Below are 20,825 nucleotides of genomic sequence, written 5' to 3' on the forward strand. Positions count from 1 at the left end.
GCTGAGCCCCAGCCCCAGCCCCGCTATTTTGTTTTTAAATGGCAAAGAATATAAGACTGAAAGAAAAGAATGTAACCATGATTATTTAGAATGATGAGGGTTTTTTCTTTTCTGTTTTTCAAATCCTCTGTAATGGGGATCTCAGAATTGAAAAGGGAATGTGTGTTTACAAATAGCACTACACCGGCTCTGCCAGCTTCATTCTGTCGTCCTCATGTCCCGGCTTATGGACATGATGAGCTGGGCCCACCCCAGAGCCTCTGTCAGCCAGGCTGGGCTAGGGTCTGGGAATTTGCTTCTCTATCAGGTCCCCAGAGGCTGCTGGTGCTGCTGGTCCAGGGATCAAAATTACATGAGATGATAAAGTGGAAGTACTTGAAGGGTGACCTTGGTCGTCTTCAGTGATGGCCCACACATCCAATGGTTTGTGTGGATGGCAGCCTCTACAGTCTCACAAAACACAGGCTGTGAAGGCCTGTGTCCCTGAGGGTAGTGTGGGAGCTTCCTTGTGCCCCTGCTTCTCCCTGCTTCCTTCCCTCTCTTGTCCTCCCTTCCTACTCCCCTTTCCAAGACACTTAAGGATTTCTGAATTCTGGGGAGGAAGGTTTTACTGTGGAAGGACTAGAGTTCAGTTTCAGAGTTACTAAGCCCACACCTCACCTTGTTTCCTCCTTTCCTCCAGGGATCCCTCCCACATGGCCTCCCACTAGTACAGCAACAGAGGAAAGCACAGAAGGCCCTTCTGCAACTGCAGTGCCCTCTGCCCCAGAAGAGCCTTTCGCCTCGGAGGAGACCTACACACCTGCCCATGTCAGGCCAAGTGGGATGGAACTGCCAGGCTCTGGGGAAGTATCTGGAGCCCCTGACATCAGCGGTGACTTCACAGGCAGTGGAGAAGCTTCAGGACGCCTTGACTCCAGTGGGCAGCCCTCAGGGGTCAGTGCAAGTGGACTACCCTCTGGAGACCTTGATTCCAGTGGTATCACCTCCACAGTGGGCTCAGGCCTGCCTGTGGAAAGTGGACTGTCCTCAGGAGATGAAGATAAAATTGAGTGGCCTACCACTCCTAAGGTTGGTGGGCTACCCTCTGGAGGTGAGGGCTTAGAGGGCTCTGCCTCTGGAATAGGGGACCTCAGCAGGCTTCCTTCTGGAGAGGAAGTTCTAGAGACTTCTGCCTCTGGAGTAGGGGATCTCAGTGGACTTCCTTCAGGAAGAGAAGGTCTAGAGACTTCTGCCTCTGGAGTTGAGGAGGTCAGTGGGCTTCCTACTGAAAGCGAAGGCCTAGAGACTTCTACCTCTGGAGTAGAGGACCTCAGTGGGCTTCCTACTGAAAGTGAAGGCCTAGAGACTTCTACCTCCAGAGTAGAGGACCTCAGTGGGCTTCCTACTGAAAAAGAAAGTCTAGAGACTTCTGCCTCAGGAGTAGAAGATATCAGTGGGCTTCCTTCAGGAGGAGAAGGTCTAGAGACTTCTGCCTCTGGAGTAGAGGAGGGCAGTGGGCTTCCTACTGAAAGCGAAGGCCTAGAGACTTCTACCTCTGGAGTAGAGGACCTCAGTGGGCTTCCTTCTGGAGGAGAAGTTCTAGAGACTTCTACCTCTGGAGTAGAGGACCTCAGTGGGCTTCCTTCTGGAGGAGAAGTTCTAGAGACTTCTGCCTCTGGAGTAGAGGACCTCAGTGGGCTTCCTTCTGGAGGAGAAGTTCTAGAGACTTCTGCCTCTGGAGTAGAGGAGGTCAGTGGGCTTCCTTCAGGAGGAGAAGGTCTAGAGACTTCTGCCTCTGGAGTAGAGGAGGTCAGTGGGCTTCCTACTGAAAGTGAAGGCCTAGAGACTTCTACCTCTGGAGTAGAGGACGTCAGTGGGATTCCTACAGAAAAAGAAGGTCTAGAGACCTCTGCCTCTGGAGTGGAGGACATCAGTGGGCTTCCTTCTGGAATAGGAGGTCTAGAGACTTCTACCTCTGGAGTAGAGGACATCAGTGGGCTTTCTTCTGGAGGAGAAGTTCTAGAGACTTCTGCCTCTGGAGTAGGAGATGTCAGCAGGCTTCCTACTGGAAGAGAAGGTCTAGACATTTCTGCCTCTGGCATAGATGATGAACTTAGTGGTGGACTTCCTTCTGGAAGAGAAGATATAGAGATTTCTGCTTCTGGAGTAGGAGAAGATATCAGTGGACTTCCTTCTGGAAGGGAAGGTCTAGAGACCTCAACTTCTGGAACTGAAGAAACCTCAGAAGGATTACCTTCTGGAACAGAAGATTTGGTGGGGTCTGCTTCTGGAACCTTGGTCTTTGAAAAGCTGCCTTCTGGAACTGTAGGAAGTGGACAAGCTCCAGAAGAAAGTGGCCTTCCCTCTGGATTTAGTGGTGAGTATTCTGGAGTGGACCTTGGAAGTGGCCCATCCTCTGGCCTGCCTGATTTTAGTGGACTTCCATCTGGATTTCCAACTGTTTCTCTAGTGGATACTACATTGGTAGAAGTGGTCACAGCCTCCACTGCAAGTGAACTGGAAGGGAGGGGAACCATTGGCATCAGTGGTGCAGGAGAAATATCTGGGCTGCCCTTCAGTGAACTGGACATTAGCGGGGGAGAAAGTGGACTCCCTTCAGGAATTGAACTCAGTGGTCAAACATCTGGGTCTCCTGACATCAGTGGAGAAACATCTGGATTCTTTGGTGTTAGTGGACAGCCATCTGGGTTTCCTGACATCAGTGGGGGAACATCTGGCATTTCTGAGGTCAGTGGGCAGCCATCAGGGTTTCCTGACACCAGTGGGGAAACATCTGGAGTGACTGAGCTTAGTGGACTATCTTCTGGACAACCAGATGTCAGTGGAGAAGCATCTGGAGTTCTTTTTGGCAGCATCCCACCATTCGGCATAACTGACCAGAGTGGAGAAACATCCGGGGTTCCTGATCTCAGTGGGCAGCCATCAGGAATAACACCCAGAATCCCGGACCTGGTTTCTGGCACCATGAGTGGCAGTGGGGAATCTTCTGGAATTACATTTGTGGACACCAGTTTGGTTGAAGTGACCCCTACTACATTTAAAGAAGAAGAAGGCTTAGGGTCAGTGGAACTCAGTGGTCTCCCTTCTGGGGAGACAGATCTGTCAGGCACATCTGGGGTAGTGGATGTCAGTGGACAATCTTCTGGAATAATCGATTCCAGTGGGTTTACATCCCAGTCTCCAGAATTCAGTGGCCTACCAAGTGGAGTAACTGAGGTCAGTGGAGAAACTTCTGGAGCTGAGATTGGGAGCATCCTGTCTTCAGGAGGATATGATGGCAGTGGACTTCCATCAGGTTTCCCAACTGTCTCTCTCATAGACAGAACTTTGGTGGAATCTGTAACCCAGGCTCCAACAGCCCAAGAAGCTGGAGAAGGACCTTCAGGCATTTTGGAACTCAGTGGTGCCCATTCTGGAGCACCAGACATGTCTGGAGACCATTCTGGATCTTTGGACCTCAGTGGACTGCAATCTGGGATGGTGGAACCCAGCGGAGAGCCATCAAGCACTCCATATTTTAGTGGGGACTTTTCAAGCACTGCTGAAATAAGCGGAGAATCCTCTGTAGCCACAAGCACGAGTGGAGAGGCCTCAGGTCTTCCAGAAGTTACTTTAATCACTTCAGAGTTCATGGAGGGTGTAACTGAACCAACTGTTGTTTCCCAGGAACTCGGCCAAAGATCCCCTGTGACATACACACCCCAGCTTTTTGAGGCCAGTGGGGAAGCCTCTGCCTCTGGGGACATTAGTGGGGCTACACCAACGTTCCCCAGTTCTGGAGTAGAAGCATCATCAGTCCCAGAAGCCAGCAGTGAATTGTCTGCCTATCCTGAGGCTGAAGTGGGAACATCTGCTGCCCCAGAGGCCAGCGGAGAGGCCAGTGGAGAGGTGTCTGGGGCCTCTACTCTGCAGGAAACCACCTCTGCCTTGCATGAAGCTGATCCCGAGAAAGCCTCGGGCCTGGGGGTGAGCAGCAGCCCTTGGGCTTTTCAGGAAGGCTCCATGGAGGGGTCTGCTGCTCCTGAAGTGACCAGAGAGTCAACCATCACCTATGATGTGGGCACAGAGGCATCTGGCATGCCTTCAGCCTCTCCTGTGACTTCTGGGGACAGGACTGAAATCAGTGGAGACCTGTCTGGTCAGACCTCAGGGATGGATATTGTCATCAGCACCAGCATCCCAGAATCTGAATGGAACCAGCAGACCCAGCGCCCTGCAGAGGCACATCTAGAAATCGAGTCCTCAAGTCCCTTGTTCTCAAGAGAAGAGACCCAAACAGCTGGAACAGCCACCTCCCCAACAGATGCTTCCATCCCAGCTTCCCCAGAGGGATCGGGTGAAGCAGAGTCCACCGTTTCAGGTATTGTTGTTTTTCATCCTTTAAATGTGTCTGGACAGCTGTACTGTAGAAAGACACTGTGGAGCTTTAAGTTTCCAAGCACAGTTCCACCACAGATTAGCTGTGCAGCCTCAGGCAAGAGTTTTAACTTCTCTGAGCTTTCCTTCTATAAAATGAGAATAGTACCAAGAAAACTAAACAGCATATAAATATAGATAAAGCAAGCATTATATTTTGCACACAATACACCCTCACAAAGATTAGTGACTGTTACCCTAACAGTGGAGTTACATCACATGAGCATTTATGTGTGAATTCAGCTGTGTGTACTTGGCACAGGGAAAAAAGGGCGATTTAGAAAGTCCTGGAAATTCTGTTCATGCATCATGCCCCAGGGTGAGTGTGAGAGAAGAGAGTGAATCTGCTGATGACATTTTTAATGTCTGATTATGTGTTTTGTGTAAGACTAAAACCTGCATAATTTAGGGAACTATGAAGTGCTATTTTGGCCATGTCCCAACTTTAGACTCTGAGTCCTCACCTACCCCAGGAAGGGACTCCCTAGATGACTGTGATTGCCTCACCTCCACACAGTCCTAGGAACCGGGCACCTGGCAAGTAGCTGCTTTCCCTTTGCTTTTTGTTTGGGGATTCCTTGACCCTCCCACGGGGCTAAGAGAGCGTTCATAGTCAGCAAAAGAGTCCCCACCCCCAGATGCTGGGGGCCAAGTGCCGAGAAACAAGCTGACCCAAAGCCACCCTCCTGGAGTTTAGGGATCTCATGACCCAGCTGCACAGTCTTGGAGACTGCATTGGCACCAGGTGGCTGTGTTCTTGATACTCAGCCTCTTCCCTGGGGTTGAAGCCCCTGCCAGGTCCTGTGCAGAGGAGCCCTGTGGTGTTGGAACCTGCCAGGAGACAGAGGGACGTGTCATATGTTTTTGCCCCCCTGGCCACACTGGCGAGCACTGTGACATAGGTAAGAGCCTTGTGGGGTATGGGGGTGTGGGTAGGGACACTGGATAGACTGACTCCTTCGTCCCCAGAAGGGGCCACAGGCAAGAGGAGATGACCATGGTCAACTGTAGCCTCAGGCTTTGCAGACTAGGAAGGAGAGGTCGGCAGCAGCAGAGTGTCAGGGGTCACAGCCTCACAAACACAGCTTCCCAGAGCATCTAGTGGACAAGACGGTTTAGGAGAAAAAAAGTTAAGTTAAATAATTAGGCAAGCAAGTAGTTTGTTTTCTATCAGGCCAAAGGCTACTCTATGAGTGCTTGAATTTTGAAGATAAAAAAGAGCCCTCCAAGAAATGTTGAACTTGGGGTGAGTATTGGTACCCCTGGACACGTCCCTCTGTCTCTCAAGGGGGCTGTTTTGTATCATGCAGGGTGAGCTCCACTGAGAAAGTCTCTGTGGCTCCCTAGTGTTTGGGTCTGGATGGCATCTGAGTCCCCTTCCTGTCCTGAAGGAAATAATACAGTGCTTGTCACACCCAGCAGTGTGTTTCCCACGGGCACCCATTGCTCTGGAAGCTCTGTTGGTTCGATGCCATGGTCAAGCAGCCTGTGGGACGGGTAAGGAACCTGGGGCTCCTCTGATTGGAGGTGGTTAGAATCCACCTGTCATTCTGTGGACACATCCAAGGCCTGAGGCCACGATGACATCTTATCTCTTCAACATTAAAGAGGTACCCGGTTACCGCCAAGATCCTGTGCTTGGGTTAGCTCTTTCCACGGCCCAGTGCCCTTGTTCCTAGCTTCTCTCTCTAGTCAGGGTCTTTCACAAAAGGGCTTTATTCCTAGAACATGCCCAAAATTGGAGAATGGAATTCCAGGGGCAGAAAACAACCACTTCCAGGTTTGCCAGGCAAATCCTGCTAGGTACCTAGCACCCAATAGCCTTTACATCATCCCCAAAGGCTCTGAGTCTGGATATGTGACTATATGTGAAAATTAACATATCATTATATATTAGATACTCATATGTACTGTGTGGCTGGCACTTCTATAGTAAATATGTACAAGCATTAGGGCAGATAGCATCTGTTCTTTCCCCCTCTGGGGTCAGTCTCTGCCCATAAGTCAGAGCTGGAAACTAAGGACACTCTGGGCCTCCAAGACCAGAGCGGGTGAGCTCTCCTTACTGCCCAAGGGATAATTTTTTCATGGGCTATAGTGACCCCAGGAACTGTAGCCAAATGTCTCAAACCGGGGATGACTCTATTCTTGTGGTCAGGGGGCAGTTACTGGGGACTGAACCCAGCTACTTTCCACCATTGAGCTACATCCCCAACCCTTTTTTTTTTTCGGGGCGGGGGGAAGCTCTTAATTTTTTACTTTGAGACAAGAGCTTGCTAAGTTGCTGAGGCTGGCTGGCCTTAAACTTACAATCCTCCTGTCTCAGCATCCTGAATAGCTAGGATTACAGGCATGCACCAACGTGCCTAGCCATTCCTTCCCAAACCTGATACTTGAGGCAAAAATGTGACACTAGTATCAGAAGTCAAGCAAGGCTCATGTCCTCAGCAGCCCTGAAGTTAGTAAAATCAGATGACAGTAAAACTTAACTACTCTATTATAAGGGCAGCCTTTCTCTGATCTTGCATATTTCCTCAGGGCTCTCCCAAGATTTCTTCCCCAACAGCTCTATGAGCAGGTTGGTAATTATTCCTATTTGAAACTGGAAAGAAGAGAGGTTAATTCATTTGCCTGAATCCACTATATGAGTTGAATCAAGGATCAAGGTCTGAGTTCACTTTTTTAGCACACTGGGCTAAATTAGAAACTGCCTCTTAAACATAATAACAAGTTGCTGGGCATAATGGCACATGCTTGTAATCCCAGAACTCGGGAAGCTGAGGCAGGAGAATCTCAAGTTCAAGGCCAGCCTCAGCAATTTAGCAAGGTCCCAAGCAACTGAGGGAGACTCTGTCTCAAAAAAAAATTTTTTTAAATTTTTAAAGTGGAGCTGGGGATGTAGTCAGTGGTAAAGTATCCAGGGTTCAACCCCCACTACCAAATAAATAAATAAATAATAACAACAAGTTGCTGGTCGCAAAAATCTGAAGGCAGATATCTGGGGAGCCAGAATGAAAAAGGGCTGTGGAATCAGAGTCAGTCTGATCGACACGCACAGCCAAGCCCCTGCTTTCCTCATTTGACAACAGGGATCAATGATAGTGGTTCTCAGACCAGACCCATGGATTCTGATTGAAGTGGTCCTGTGGCCTTTGGCATTGGGGCTTTTAAATTCCCAGGTAACTTCAATGTGCGGCCAGGGCTGAGAACACTGCAGTACGGGTCACCTGAGTATAACATCAGCCAAGAGGCATTCAATAAAAATCAGTTCCCCTTCACTATCTCTCATGCCACTAGTTAGGGAAACCTTAGCATCCCTACAGAGCAGGTGATGAGGATCAGTGCAGCACAAGCCTGGGCTTTCACTCCCCAAGCCTGTGCCCTGGGGTCCCCAGTCACTCCTGTTCAATGTAGCTCAAGGTTCAAGTGCTTCCAGGACTGTAGATGGTGTCTGGTCTCCATGGATGAACCACCTACCATCTTGCTCTAGAATTGGGAGCCAAAGGTTGTTAAAGAAACCATGATTTCTAACAGGAACCAAATACGGTGTTTTGTGGAATGTATGGTAATATTTAATATTCAGGGGAGATGTTTGCCTAGCAACGGAATTAGAGGCTGTATTTTGTCCTAAAAGAAACATTTGAACCATTTATTGTGGCACACACCTGTAATCCCAGCAACTCAGGAGGCTGAGGCAAGAGGATCACAAGTTCCAGGCTAGATTCAACAACTTAACAAGACTGTCTCAAAATAAAAAGGTCTGGGGATGTAACTCAGTGGTTGAGTGCTCCTGGCTTCAATCCCCAATATAAAAAAGAAAAAGAAAAGAAACGTTTGGGAATCACTGTCATCTTATTTAGTCAGTATTCCATAAACAAATTCTTGATAAATTATTAATTAGTACTTTCTACTTCAAAATAAATATCTGATTAATGAATGCTCAGATTCTTTAGCAATCAAAAGTAGGACTATTCTATTCTTACCCACTTAAAAATCATCATCTTCCTCACCTGCATTACTGATAGCATGTATGGGGAGTGACTAAGGTTTCCCAGCTGCTGTTTAAAATCAAGGGAGTGCTTTTAAAAAGCATCATACTTGGGCTCCTCCCTAAGATATTCTGATTCAGTTGGTCTAGAGAGGACCTCCTGCACTAGCATTTAAAAAAATTAAAAATTTAAATTAAAACAATTGTTTTAACTATCCCATTAATTTATAGTGTGCAACAAAGGTTGAAAAAGCACTGTTCTAATCAGATCTCACATCTGATTTTCAGTCATTGCTGAACTTCTCCTAACTTCTAGCTTAGAAAGATACAAAATTAAAGTTTAATCAGTCTTTTTTCTATTTTACTGAAATTGTTCACTTTTTTGGTTGGGAATTCTAATTTATGATCGGACACTGTCTCTTCTTCTAGGGAATACATTTAACTTTCAGTAAAACCTTTTTGTCTGGGAAAGAAGTACTTTCACCGAAACTGAAAAATATAGGGCTATAAAAATCTAAAAATTCAAAGTAGACCTTCTTGACTTGACTCAACCAAAAAGTCCATGGGCAGGTCTTAACAAGCAACTTAATTGAATTGAAGCAGGATATTAAAATTGCACTCAAAATCAACCTTTAGAATATAGAAGACTTTAAATAGTATAATAGTAGTATACTTTTTAATTTAATGATTTTTATTTTAAAAGCAAATTGGGACTGACAAAAATACCCTCATAATTCCTCCCTCAGTAGTATAAAAGACCCAACAAGAAAGTCAGTATCTATACTCAAGTCTGCCCATCCTTATTGGTCTTAGGTTTTTGCATGGTGCCCAGCAGCTACTGAGTTAAGCAATTTTCTCTATGCTTCTTAAGGGGATCCCCACCCCCAGTCCTTATCCTGGAAAATTATGTCCTGGAAAAAAAAAAGTTCACTCTTGTCTTAGAAAGATAAGCATCCAGCTGCACAGATGGTATACCGAATAAAGAGTACCATTCATATTGTAGTCTTTATGAGTGGCAAACCATTAGTCAAGTATCACTTGGGTAAAATCACTTGTCACCCTTTGTTCAGCATCTTCATGTGTCAAATAAACTCCAGCTCACCTGGGGGTCCTGGGCTCTGATCCAGGTGGAGAAGACCTACTCAAGGTGGAGGCCTGATATCTCCAATTCAGACACCAAGTATTATTTCCAAGTATCTCCATTACTTTGGCCTTCACAAGGGGGCTCCCAATTCTTTCCTCTCCTAAGTTAGAGGTACCACTGGAAGGCCCTGCTGAGGTATGAACCATCCCTTTTAGTTTTAGTAGTGGTAACAGAAGCTAGAGAGTCCTGACAGTACCCAGACTCCCTGCTCCGTGATGATGAGTGAACATTGGGTGGCTGTAGAGGAAATGGTAACAAGGTCCCAAGATTCCAGGACCCCAGTGTCTCTGTCCCTCCACCATCCAGTCTCATTTTCTTACTCTCTCTCCCATCTCTTCTCATCTGTCACCCCTGTTTGCCAGCATAAGCAAGTCTCTTCACTTGTATCCCTAACTATAAATGGCATCATGTCTATACCCACTGGGCATTTGGAGGATAACATGAGTGTGTCAGAGAATCCGGCTCAGACAAGGTTGTTAGCAGATCTTGGTCCTCTCCTCCTTTCCTCTCTTCCTTTAAGATGTCTTCCACTGCCCAAAGCCCTTTCCTCCCTCTACCCCCCTATCACATGGTATGGGACACCCCCAACCGGACCCAGTCCTATTCCTCTCTTGGTTCTAGAAGCTGAGAGATGCTTTAACTGCCCCTCACAGAAAGAGGTGGACAATTAGGTCCAGAGTGGCTCTTGCAGACAGATAAAGAGGAGATGAGGTGCCCAGGACTGAGGGATTAATAAGAAAGCTACACACAGGATATCAGCCCTCTCCCTGCAGCTGAAGATGCAGACTCAGCCTCTCTAAACTGCCCCAGTGGGACCCACAGGCTCTTTGCTCTTCAGAATTGTGGCCCTTCTGTCCCTCCTACAAAAAAAAATAAATAATAATAAGCTTCTGATTCCAGAAATTGGTTCAATCTGTCCTTGCAACCTTCTCAGATTTGGTGCCCTGGCCAAACACAGGGAAAACAACACTGCCCTGGAGCTCACACAGCCTGGGGACGGGCAGTACAAGGTACAATCTCCAAGCCTCTGGGCAGCTGGAAGCTGTCTGGCCTGACCTGCTTCTGGGCCTCCCATCTTTGCCACCCTTCCTGATTTGATCAGGAGCCCCAGAGTTGATGTCTGGCTTTTCTCCCAAGAAGCCACCCCTGTCCCCTGCTCTGTACAACTGCTTTAGCGCCTACATTTGCTTCATTCCCCTTGCCCAGTGCTGCCCACTTCCCATAATGATGCTAATGGACAAAAGAGAACACAGCTTTCCTGAAGCAGGAGAGCCGCCCCAGCTTCACCCTGCTGACTGACCTGACCTATTGCTGCTACTGCTGCTGCTGGGAATCCTGGTGCATGCTGGGAATCCAAGTGCATGCTGGGATTTCAATCAGTTCCTCCATGCATTTTGAGTTTGCTCAGAACAGTTCCAAACCTGGAACTGTTGGTTTCTAATCTATGGTATGCACTCCTTGAAATGAAGTTAAGGACTCTGTGGGACAAGAGAGATGCTCAAGAAACAGAGATTAGGAGCTTCACAGGATGAGCAAGACACCTGGGAACCAGAGATTTTCAGGCCACCCATTGCGCAAACCCAACTTTGGCCAAGAAGATGTCTATTATGCACAAACTTGAAGATCCAGAGGAAGATACTTTTGCTCTCATGTCAGAGGATTGACTTTAAGATCTGGTTTGCTCTTAATGGAGGCAAGAACTAAGTCCTGGAACATAATGAGGATTCAGAGGTCCTATTCCCAGCCCAGGGCTTAGCTACTCACATGGATACCACACATAAACATGCCATTGGATCCTGGAGGTTGCATGGACCCAGCTGCACATACCAAGGCTTAGCATCTCCCAACTACATATCATGGTGCCCCATGAGCCACTGGAGACCTCTTGTTGCAGAATTTTACTGATGTGTTGGCAAGAGGATTTGCATAATACCTTCATCTTGTCCCCGGTCAGGGAAACCTAGGGAGAAAAATAAAAAATAGCAGGAGCTTTGGACTACAAAGACAGCAGAAGAATTCCTTCATGTCTTCTGGTTTCTCAGAAAGGTTCAGAAAGACCATATTAAGAGATTCAGTTCTCATCATGGCTAATTGAGGAAAGGTTGAGGCAAAGGCCAATGACTTTACCAGCCCAAGTTCTACAAAGAAGTTTGACCAGAAAAACATCTTTGGACAAAAACAGAAGGAAGAAGAGCTGACCTGAGAAGAAGAGGCTGATAGGCGTCTGCTTGTATTTCAGAATTGAGTGGCTGGTAGGCAGCTACTCACTGAGCACCTGGTCAGCTTCAAAATGCCTGCCTCCCATTCACAGGATGGAGCCTTTCCAGACCATACCAAAACCATTTGCCGCAGGAGAGAAGAGTCTGGAAGAGTCTTTACTCACTGGAGATATTCACCTTCTGTGGCCTTAAACTGGAAGATTAAATGGGGAAATGTTGGACAGGATTTTAGTCCCTATCCCAAGAAAAAGATACCAGCTTCATTTTTACAAGATATTTTACAATTTATTTTTTTTTTTTTTAGTGAAAGCAAAGAAGGTGTCTGCAACCCAAGAAGTCTAGTGAGTTTCATATGGATATCCCAAGTGGCCATTTTCTCATGGATCTATACTCTGCAGACCCCATTTCTAGTTTGTTCATTCTGGTACTGTATCACCTTGTCCTTTTTCCCGAGCTCAGAGCTACAGAGGAAAACAGGAAAAGAAAGAGTCCTAAACAAGCTTCAAGAACCCGACTTCCAGTGTCCTTGCTCACCTCTGTGTTCATAGTTCAGACTCCATGGCTTCCTGAAACATTCACAAAAGAAGACATCTTGGAGGAACTTTTGGCTTCCAAAGTACCATATCTCTCCAACCCACTGGGAAACCTGGCTTCAGGGCTCCAAGCTTGTCAATCAAGAATCACACACATCCAAGAAAAACCCTGTCAGAATCTTTGGTTCAGCATTCCAAGATGGTGGCAGCAGCAGCAGCAGCAACAGTTCTCAGGAAAACCAGCCATTCCCCTCCCCAGGCTCTGGACAGCAGCAGGGCTGGCTACCCATAAGGAGGCCACAGTGCTTGTGAGGCTGGATTTGCGGGCAGGAGTCCTAATGGTGGCCCTTGATTTCTTGCAGACATTGATGAGTGCCTCTCAAGCCCTTGTCTGAATGGAGCCACCTGCGTGGATACCATCGACTCTTTCACATGCTTATGCCTTCCCAGCTACGGAGGGGACCTGTGTGAGATCGGTACGGCCGTCTCTGCTTCAGCTAATGTTACTAACAGTTGCACCTCCTCTTTCCTCACCCTTCCCTTCTAATCCCAGACTCTAGGCCCTGACCAGGGCCCCATATCCATCTGGACAACCACCAAGAAGTCTGCTTTTCCCACTGATTCTCGCTCTTTTTCTTGCTCTTCCCCCTGAAAACCCTCTTCTGGAGCACTGCCTGATCTGACGACAGGAGAAACTGCAGGCTAGGCAGCCTGCACTTTGGAAGGTGGGGCTCTAGGAAACTTTATACCACTAACTTTCTCCAGGACTTGCAGACTTGCTGATGCCACCACTGAGCTTGGTGCATGCATCAGAGTAAGAGGATAGAGCCGATTCTGTGCACTTGTCTTGAAGGAAGCTATGGGTGGGAACAATTGTGTCTCACTCCAGTGACAGCCTCAGATCTTCCCAGTATGGTCATGGGCAGCATCTGTCTGCTTTATCATCTGTGGGCCTTTTATGGCTCTTCCATGGTCGAAGGAGCCAAGCTACCTTGCTCTTCCCCTGGGTGAAAGCTGTGGTTGGTCTGCCTGAGAGCTCCTGTGTCACCAGCATGCTCAAGTCATGCATGAACAGGGACTGCTGCATGTCACCTTCTCTTCTTCACATCATGACAGCTGCTACATTGGTCATGCTTTCCTTCTTCCTTCCTTCTTCAAGACCAAGGACTGGCCAGAAAGAACAGTCTCACTGCAAGGGACAGGGGTTGAGTTGCCTTTCTTGGGTCTTGCCAACCCCTCTATTTCTCACCTACATTCCAGGAACCCTCCCAGGGCCAGGCTGAGCCCCAGCTCTCTCCCTATGGACCTTCCTACTCTCCCCCCAGCCCCCCTGGATTACATGGGCTTTCTGACTCAGAGGGGAGATATGGCTTCAGGTGTTGGTAGCAATGATGCACACCTGGAAGTGTGCAAGATCTCAAAGCTCTTTTTCAAAGAACTCTCAAGGTGGATACCAGAAACTTCCAGAAAGCAGCTGAAATTCCTTGGCATAAGCATTATGGGTGGTAGTCGGGATTTGAATGTCCCTTGAAGACAATGACAGTGTTACAGGTTAGTGGAGGAATTTAAGGCTTCTAGAAGAAAAGGCCTGAATACCCCTCCTCTCCTGCAACCTCAGCTGGGTTTTGGAGAGCTACAGGATTTTCTCCCCAGGATACCAAAACCATTTCCCGCAGGAGAGAAGAGTCTGGAACATCCACACAGACAAAAGCTCTGGGGTTCCAGCATGGAAAGGGGAGGTTGTACAGGAATGGAGGCAGGGCTTTCATGGGGCTCTGAACTCTGATGGAACAGAGTTTGTTTCAGAGCCTCTCAGAGAGGCCCTGGGCCTGGGTACCCAGTGAAGCCAGGCTGCATCTCTTCTCCCACTCCAGCCCTCTGCCCTCACCACCCCACAGTGCCTCATTCTTCATCTCTGGCCTCACAGCCTTTCCCAGTCTCCCTGGAATTCTGTCTGTGTTCCACAAAGCCTCCATCGTGCATGGTCCCACATAAGCACCCCCGCAACTGCTTCACCCTCCAGCTTTGCCTGCCCAGGTCAGCCCACAGGCACTGAGATGACCCAAGAACTGACCCCACAAGTCAGCACTGGGGTGGAATCTCTGTCTTCCTCGTGGTGCTGAGCTACCTCTGATGCACACCTGGAAGTGTATCTGAGACCTCCCCAGTGCTTTCCAGACCTTTGCTTCATCCCCTGGGAGAGCATTGGTAGCAGGGGACAAGGCCTCCCCTCAGTTCCTCCTGCTACTCCACCTCTTTCTTCTAAGACTATTGGCCTCCACTCTACTGTTTTCACTCTTCCCAAGCCATGTCCTCCTCCCTTGGCAAGCATCCACCATGCATGCTGAGACACCTTCCCCAGCCTGCCAGTCCTTCCTTCCTGGCATGGCCAGATTGGTGGCATCCAGTGGGAGGCTGCCTACATCCTGAAGCGTTCATGGCCCCAGAGCCCTCCACCTGGGTGGGCAGTCCTCCACTTAGGAGGACCCCTCCACATGGGAGGCCCCAGGGGATGAAGGGCGAGAAGGACTTGAATTCCCTCTGTCCAGTGCTGCGCTGGCAGACATTTGACGACTGGATCTCACAGAGGAAAGAGGAGCCCTGATGGTGGCAACTGTCAGCTCCTGAGGGGCAAATACTCTCACCAAGGCCAATTTAAAATTGCCAGTACCATGTCATGCAGGCGGAGTTAGGAAGTGACGCTTACAGTCACTGATCCTGAGTGACAGGCTCCTGCATATCCCTCCAGAACAGCCCCTTCTCCAGAGCAGAGAGCTCATTACAAATTTAGAAGTACTCCCCTCTTCCCATCTGCCACCAAAATATAAACAAAAATGAAAGCCAGGGCCCCTGGATCAGGGGTGGACCCCTGGCTGGCTGTGTCGCTCTCTAAGACAGCACTCAGCCAGAGGCCTCTCTGATAAATGGCCTGAGCGCTGTCATTCTTTGCACCCAAAGCAGACTGATTTCTGCTCCTGTCCTCACTCACATTTCTGTGGGAAGGAGGCTGCCAGCCCCTTTTTCTGCCTAGGCCTGCCCCACCTAAATCCTCCAACTGCTTCCCACAAAGCCTCTTGGAACCATGTTTTGCCTTAAATCTCAAAACCTGCCACATTTTTGACCTTTGGTCCACTAAGCTCGGTTGGCCCTCCAGGGCAGGCACCTGCAAGTGGAAAGTTGGGGCAGGGAGTGGCACTGCATCAGGGAAAAAAAGGTCCCTGGCACTAACATTTCCCAGAGATGAGACATAGAGGCCACTAGAGGAGCCAGGGCTTACTGGCTTCCCACAGGAGCATGTCCCGAGCTGGGCCTGTTCCTTCCCTTGAGAGCACAGGAAAGGGCGAATCTAAACCCATGTCATAAGACTGGCAGCAACCACATCCCCAGCTGGCCTGGAACTCCACTTCAAGCCCCTGACCTGTATTGCAGACCAGGAGGTATGCGAGGAGGGCTGGACCAAGTTCCAGGGACACTGTTACCGCCACTTCCCTGACCGTGAGACCTGGGTGGATGCTGAGAGACGGTGTCGAGAGCATCAAGCGCACCTGAGCAGCATCGTCACCCCTGAGGAGCAGGAGTTTGTCAACAGTGAGTGGGGGGGGCTGAGGAAAATGGTCATGTAGGCAAAGGGTCTCACTTGTCAGAACTAGCAGAGTGGGGGCTGGGGGCGTGGCTTAGTGGTACAGCACTTGCCCAGCATGCACTAGGCCCTGGGTTCCATCCCAACACCACAAACAAAAACAAAAGAAAGAAAAAAAGAAATTAGCAGTTTGGACCCAGTGAGGCTGTTAGGGTCGGGGAGCTAGGAGGGAGGGAAGGCGTTATTGTAGCTTTAGTTCCCCGACAGCGCACAGAGGACCCAGGACAGCACTTCACCAGGACCAGCCTCAGACTCACCCTGTGGCTGCCATCTATCCATGATAGCTTGGGGAGGTAGTCCAAAGTGCACCCCAGACATTCATGTGCTGAGAAGCAGGTGGCACGCTCCCAAGAAGCCCACCGGCCTCCTTGCACACTGCATCCCCTGAGCTCCAATTTTCAGACATCCCCAGGGTGTCCAATGCCAGATCCAAACCTAACTTACCTCTCCAGAAAACGCTCAAGACTACCAGTGGGTCGGCCTGAATGACAGGACCATCGAAGGGGACTTCCGCTGGTCAGATGGACACCCCTTGGTGAGTTCTGCTGGGTGCACCAGCCACAGCTCGTGGCCTGGAGGGGAGGGATAGGATAAAGACCCCCAGAGACGCATTCAAATCAGGTACAAACACTCACTGAGCAGCTGCAGGAGCCTTGGAGGACAGGGATTGTGCCTCGTTTGCCTCTGCCTTGGGGGACCAGCCCAGAGATGATGAACAGATTGAGTGAAAGAAGGCACAAAGCCAGGGAGGGAGCCAGAGAGAAGGGAATGAATGTCAGCAAACCACCATGAGAGGCCATGCAAACAGTTCAGAGAGGTTCCTGGTCCATAGAGATGGGAAGCCAGAAGATGCCAAGTGAACACTATGGCAGAAGCGGGGGTCAGTGCTGCAGGTGTGACAGGCTGAATCCTCTCAGGGCTCCATTCGTGGGAGTTCTGGAACTCCTAAGAAGTTTCCCAACTGTGTGCCCAGTTCCCCAGAGGACCCATGGGTTCCATGGCACCTCCAACAACCCTGACCAGACTCCCAGCAGCCTTCCCCAATGCCAGACAAGCCAGAAGTTGGATTGAAAGAAAGGAAAGTGGGGGACAGGTCAAGCCATGAGGCTCCAGCCCTCTCCTCACCCCTTCCCCACCTCTGCCCGCAGCAATTTGAGAAATGGCGTCCCAACCAGCCTGACAACTTCTTTGCCACTGGAGAGGACTGCGTGGTGATGATTTGGCATGAGAAGGGCGAGTGGAATGATGTTCCCTGCAATTACCACCTGCCCTTCACGTGTAAAAAGGGCACAGGTGAGCAGGGCCTGGGAGGGGATCCAGAGCAGAGAGAATCAGGACTTTCGGCATCAAGGGAGGCTCTTGCTGTGTGACCTGGGGGGCATCCCTTATCTTCCAGCTGCTGGTGTCTTGTGGGGACATTCTCTAAAAGCGGATGGAACCTGACTTGGGAGCTCCTTTTCAGCACCAGCATTCAGAGCCAATGGCAATGGCAAGCTGGCTCCTAGGGATCATCCACAGGGACAGGAGAGTATGAAGGTTGCAGGCTAGAGGACAGGACTCTCCTTTAGATATCAGCGGCAGAAAGTCACCCGTGATGGCACCTGGATTGGGAATCTCCCTCTCTTTGGGGTTCCCAAGTCTATCAGTCACAGAATCAGAATTGTCAGACCCTAATCCCTCAGCTTTAGGTCTGTGGACATCCAGGTGCTCCTTCTCATGGCCTGTGTCCACAGCCATCCTTGGGGTCCCTCTTTCCCTGGCATTGGATGTTTTCATAAAGAAGCCACAAGTGGTCTGCCTGGCTCTCCCCGTCTTTCTCCCTCTCTTCCTTTTTCATGGCCTTACAGTCCCCTTTGTACTCTCCTCCTGTCACTCTGTACCACCAAAGAACCCAGGTGTTAGAACCAGAGGTCTCCCGATTCTTGACACTGGATGAAAATGCCCCTTTGCTAGCAGCCAGGGCTCTCTGCCAGGTGTGGAGCTCAACGTCCTTCCCACAGAGCCTTGGGCTCTGAGCTTGTCATCACAGAAGACCCCACGAGACTCCTTTCTAAAGGGTGTTTGCTCCTCAGTGGCCTGCGGAGACCCCCCTGTGGTGGAACATGCCAGGACCTTTGGACAGAAGAAGGACCGATATGAAATCAATTCCCTGGTTCGGTACCAGTGCACTGAGGGCTTTGTCCAGCGCCATGTGCCCACCATCCGGTGCCAACCCAGCGGGCACTGGGAGGAGCCTCGGATCACCTGCACGGACCGTGAGCATCACCCTCTGAGCACTAGCAGGGGTTGGGACTGGATTCGGCCAGCACTGCCTTCTCCCTATCCCTGGGAGGGGACAGCTGGGACTCACTGTCTCCTGGGGATGCTACACCATCCTTCAGACTAAGCCAGGGTGGCAAAGTCAGTGAACTGTGACTATGATCTGTGATCTGTGACTTAGGGAAGGCCAGATGCCTGTCCCAGGAGAGAGCTCATATTCAGAGAGGGGAGGCGGCAGAAAACTGGTGGCCTGCTTTTCTTTTCAACAGCAGCCTGCGTGCCCGTAGCCCAAGGAGGCTCTGTACAGCTGAAGGCTGGCTTCCTGAGCCTCTGTTTTGCAGTGAGGGGTGCCAGCGGAGAGGGGCAGCGTGAGGAACACCTCAGCTCTGCCCCACTTCTTCCTGGCTCACCGATATTTCCCATCTTCCTTTCACCCCAGCCACCACCTTCAAGCGCAGACTACAGAAACGGAGCTCACGGCCCCCGAGGAAGAGCCACCCCAGCACAGCCCACTGAGAAGAGTTTCCAGGACGCGCCCAGGATGCTGAGCCCAGGAGCCTGGCAGGCAGACAGTGCATCCCATCCAGTTGGTGTCCTCTTGTCACTTTTTGTCATATAAGGAATCCCATTAAAGAAAAAAAAATGAATCCCACATTGTGTATGCACCCACCCCACCCCATCCCCAAGTCACCAAAACCTCATCTAATTTGTCCCCCAATGCCAAAGCAAAGCAAACTTACTGTAACCCATGGACTGAGTTTAGAGACATTTCTTCAATCTCCCGTTGTGCCTTTCCAGGGACCAGAGCAGGGACAGGGGGAGAGGGAAGGGGTTAAGTTAAATAAAGAAGATTATTTTTTGTTTCCTGACTTTATCCAAGAGCAGTAGAGTCGTTGGTTATTTCACCTCCAGGGAGAGCTAGGGAGGAGGGAGGAGGGGTCGGAAAGAGGTGGAAGGGGCAGAGGCCTGAAGGACTCAGACCGGACCGCAGCTGAATGTATTGGACAAAAGGAGCCAGGAGGGCTGCACCATCTGCGTGGGGTAGAAGCCTGGGGGTGAGGGTCCAGCTGACCCGGGGTCAGCGGGCAGGAGAGAGCCAGCAGAGGGATCTTCACAGCGTGGGGGTCGCCCTCCCTCCAGGGGTCCCTCTCCCAGTGTCCTCTCACCTGGGTCTGCCACCCTAGCAGGTGTCAATCTCTCGGCAGGGCTGGGTGGGGGCACTTCCTTCCAGAGGGAGTGCCACCCACCCCCTCACCCCACCCCACCCCCGGGACCGTGCAGGCACCAGGGTTCCGTGCACCTATTTATATTTTTGAAAACTAAAGATTATGATAATTATAATAATAAAGACATTGGAAGAGATCTATTTCTTTTCTTTTCCCTTTTTTCAATTTAAGGAGAAGGCAACCGAAATCTAAGGCCTGTTGAAGGCTCTCAGGAATGGTGACAATGGGGACATGTTTTGATCAAGTGACCCCACACTGTGTGACTCCTGTCTGTTCAGAGCCTGGGACAGTCATGTCTGGTGTGCTTTATTTTTACTAGAGTGAAGCTGTGTTGGATGGATTCTACACATGTGTGGATAGGAATGTGGAGTGTGTGCCTGGGGGTGCCTGTCACATGCATGATGTGTCAATAGGTGGCACTGTGGGTGGACGAGCAAGTGGGCACTGTAAAAGAACAAGAGAAACATCTGGTCATCTTGCATAGTTTGATTCTTTGCTATCACTGTGTTAGTAAACTAAATCTAAAAACAGGGAAACTCAGGATTTAACAAGAGGGAAGGAAAAAAACAAATGGCAGACAATCTAGGAACAATAAATCTTGCTTATACATTTTTGGGGCAAATGGGTCAGCTGACTGCTAGCAAAAAGAACAGCCAATGAAACTTCCGGAGTTATGGTGCACACCTGTAATCCCAGCCACACAAGGGGCTGAAGCAGGAGGATCACAAGTTCGAGGCCAGCAACTTTGTAAGACTCTGTCTCAAAATACAATTAAAAGGGGCTTGGGATAGAGCTTAATGGTAGAGCACATGCCTAGCATGCATAAGACCCTGGGTTGCACCCCCAGTACCACAAAAAAAAAAAAATCAAATTAAAAGGACTGGGATATAGCTTGGTGGTAGAGCACCTTTGGGTTAATTCCCAGAACTGGGTAAAAAAAGACACCAACAAGAGCAATTTTTACTGTTTATTGTACCCCAAGAGTTGAGCTGGAATGTGCAGGCCAAACACTGAGTGACCTTCCAGTGCCCCCTCGGGACCTCTCCCTCATCAACATGCCTTCGAGGCTTTGTCTGGAATGTGTTTGTGTTGGAAGTGAATGCCAGTGTGAGTTTGTGTGCCATATATTTTCAGGTGCAGGGATGGGCATGGTTGAGCCTTTGCAGGTGATATATACATGTGTCCAGGTTACTTCTAGCTCTGGAAAGAATGGGTGAGCAAAGAAGCGCATAGACACTAGTCAAATAGTAGGGATTCAATAATTATGTAACTGATGGATAAATTAACTGACTATGGATGCTTCTTATGAAGTTATATCCCCATAAACCCCATTATAAATTGAAAATATCCTAAATCAAAAATATATTTAGAGTCAGGAGCAGTGGCACAAACCTGTG

At 49.4% G+C, this 20,825-nt stretch overlaps 1 protein-coding gene across 4 annotated transcripts in view; it reads left to right on the forward strand.

The window, feature by feature from the left end:
• Positions 1-19,076, forward strand: part of Acan (aggrecan) — a 66,725-nt gene extending 47,649 nt beyond the window's left edge. Inside the window, exons 12-19 of one of the 4 annotated variants that reach the window (XM_046437052.2) lie at positions 683-4,363; positions 5,208-5,321; positions 12,666-12,779; positions 15,733-15,891; positions 16,396-16,478; positions 17,092-17,236; positions 18,016-18,198; positions 18,642-19,076. In XM_046437052.2, coding sequence (XP_046293008.1) covers positions 683-4,363; positions 5,208-5,321; positions 12,666-12,779; positions 15,733-15,891; positions 16,396-16,478; positions 17,092-17,236; positions 18,016-18,198; positions 18,642-18,718 — 4,556 coding nt within the window. In that variant the 3' untranslated portion in view covers positions 18,719-19,076. The remainder of the gene's footprint in view (positions 1-682; positions 4,364-5,207; positions 5,322-12,665; positions 12,780-15,732; positions 15,892-16,395; positions 16,479-17,091; positions 17,237-18,015; positions 18,199-18,641) is intronic. The other 3 variants (XM_046437070.2, XM_046437061.2, XM_046437077.2) reach the window with 3 other exon arrangements.
• Positions 19,077-20,825: the final 1,749 nt, after the last annotated feature.

Source organism: Marmota monax, unplaced genomic scaffold (genome assembly GCF_021218885.2).
Source record: "Marmota monax isolate L192 unplaced genomic scaffold, Marmota_monax_Labrador192_F-V1.1 WCK01_AAM20220418_F8-fsc00005, whole genome shotgun sequence".
Taxonomy (NCBI): domain Eukaryota; kingdom Metazoa; phylum Chordata; class Mammalia; order Rodentia; family Sciuridae; genus Marmota; species Marmota monax.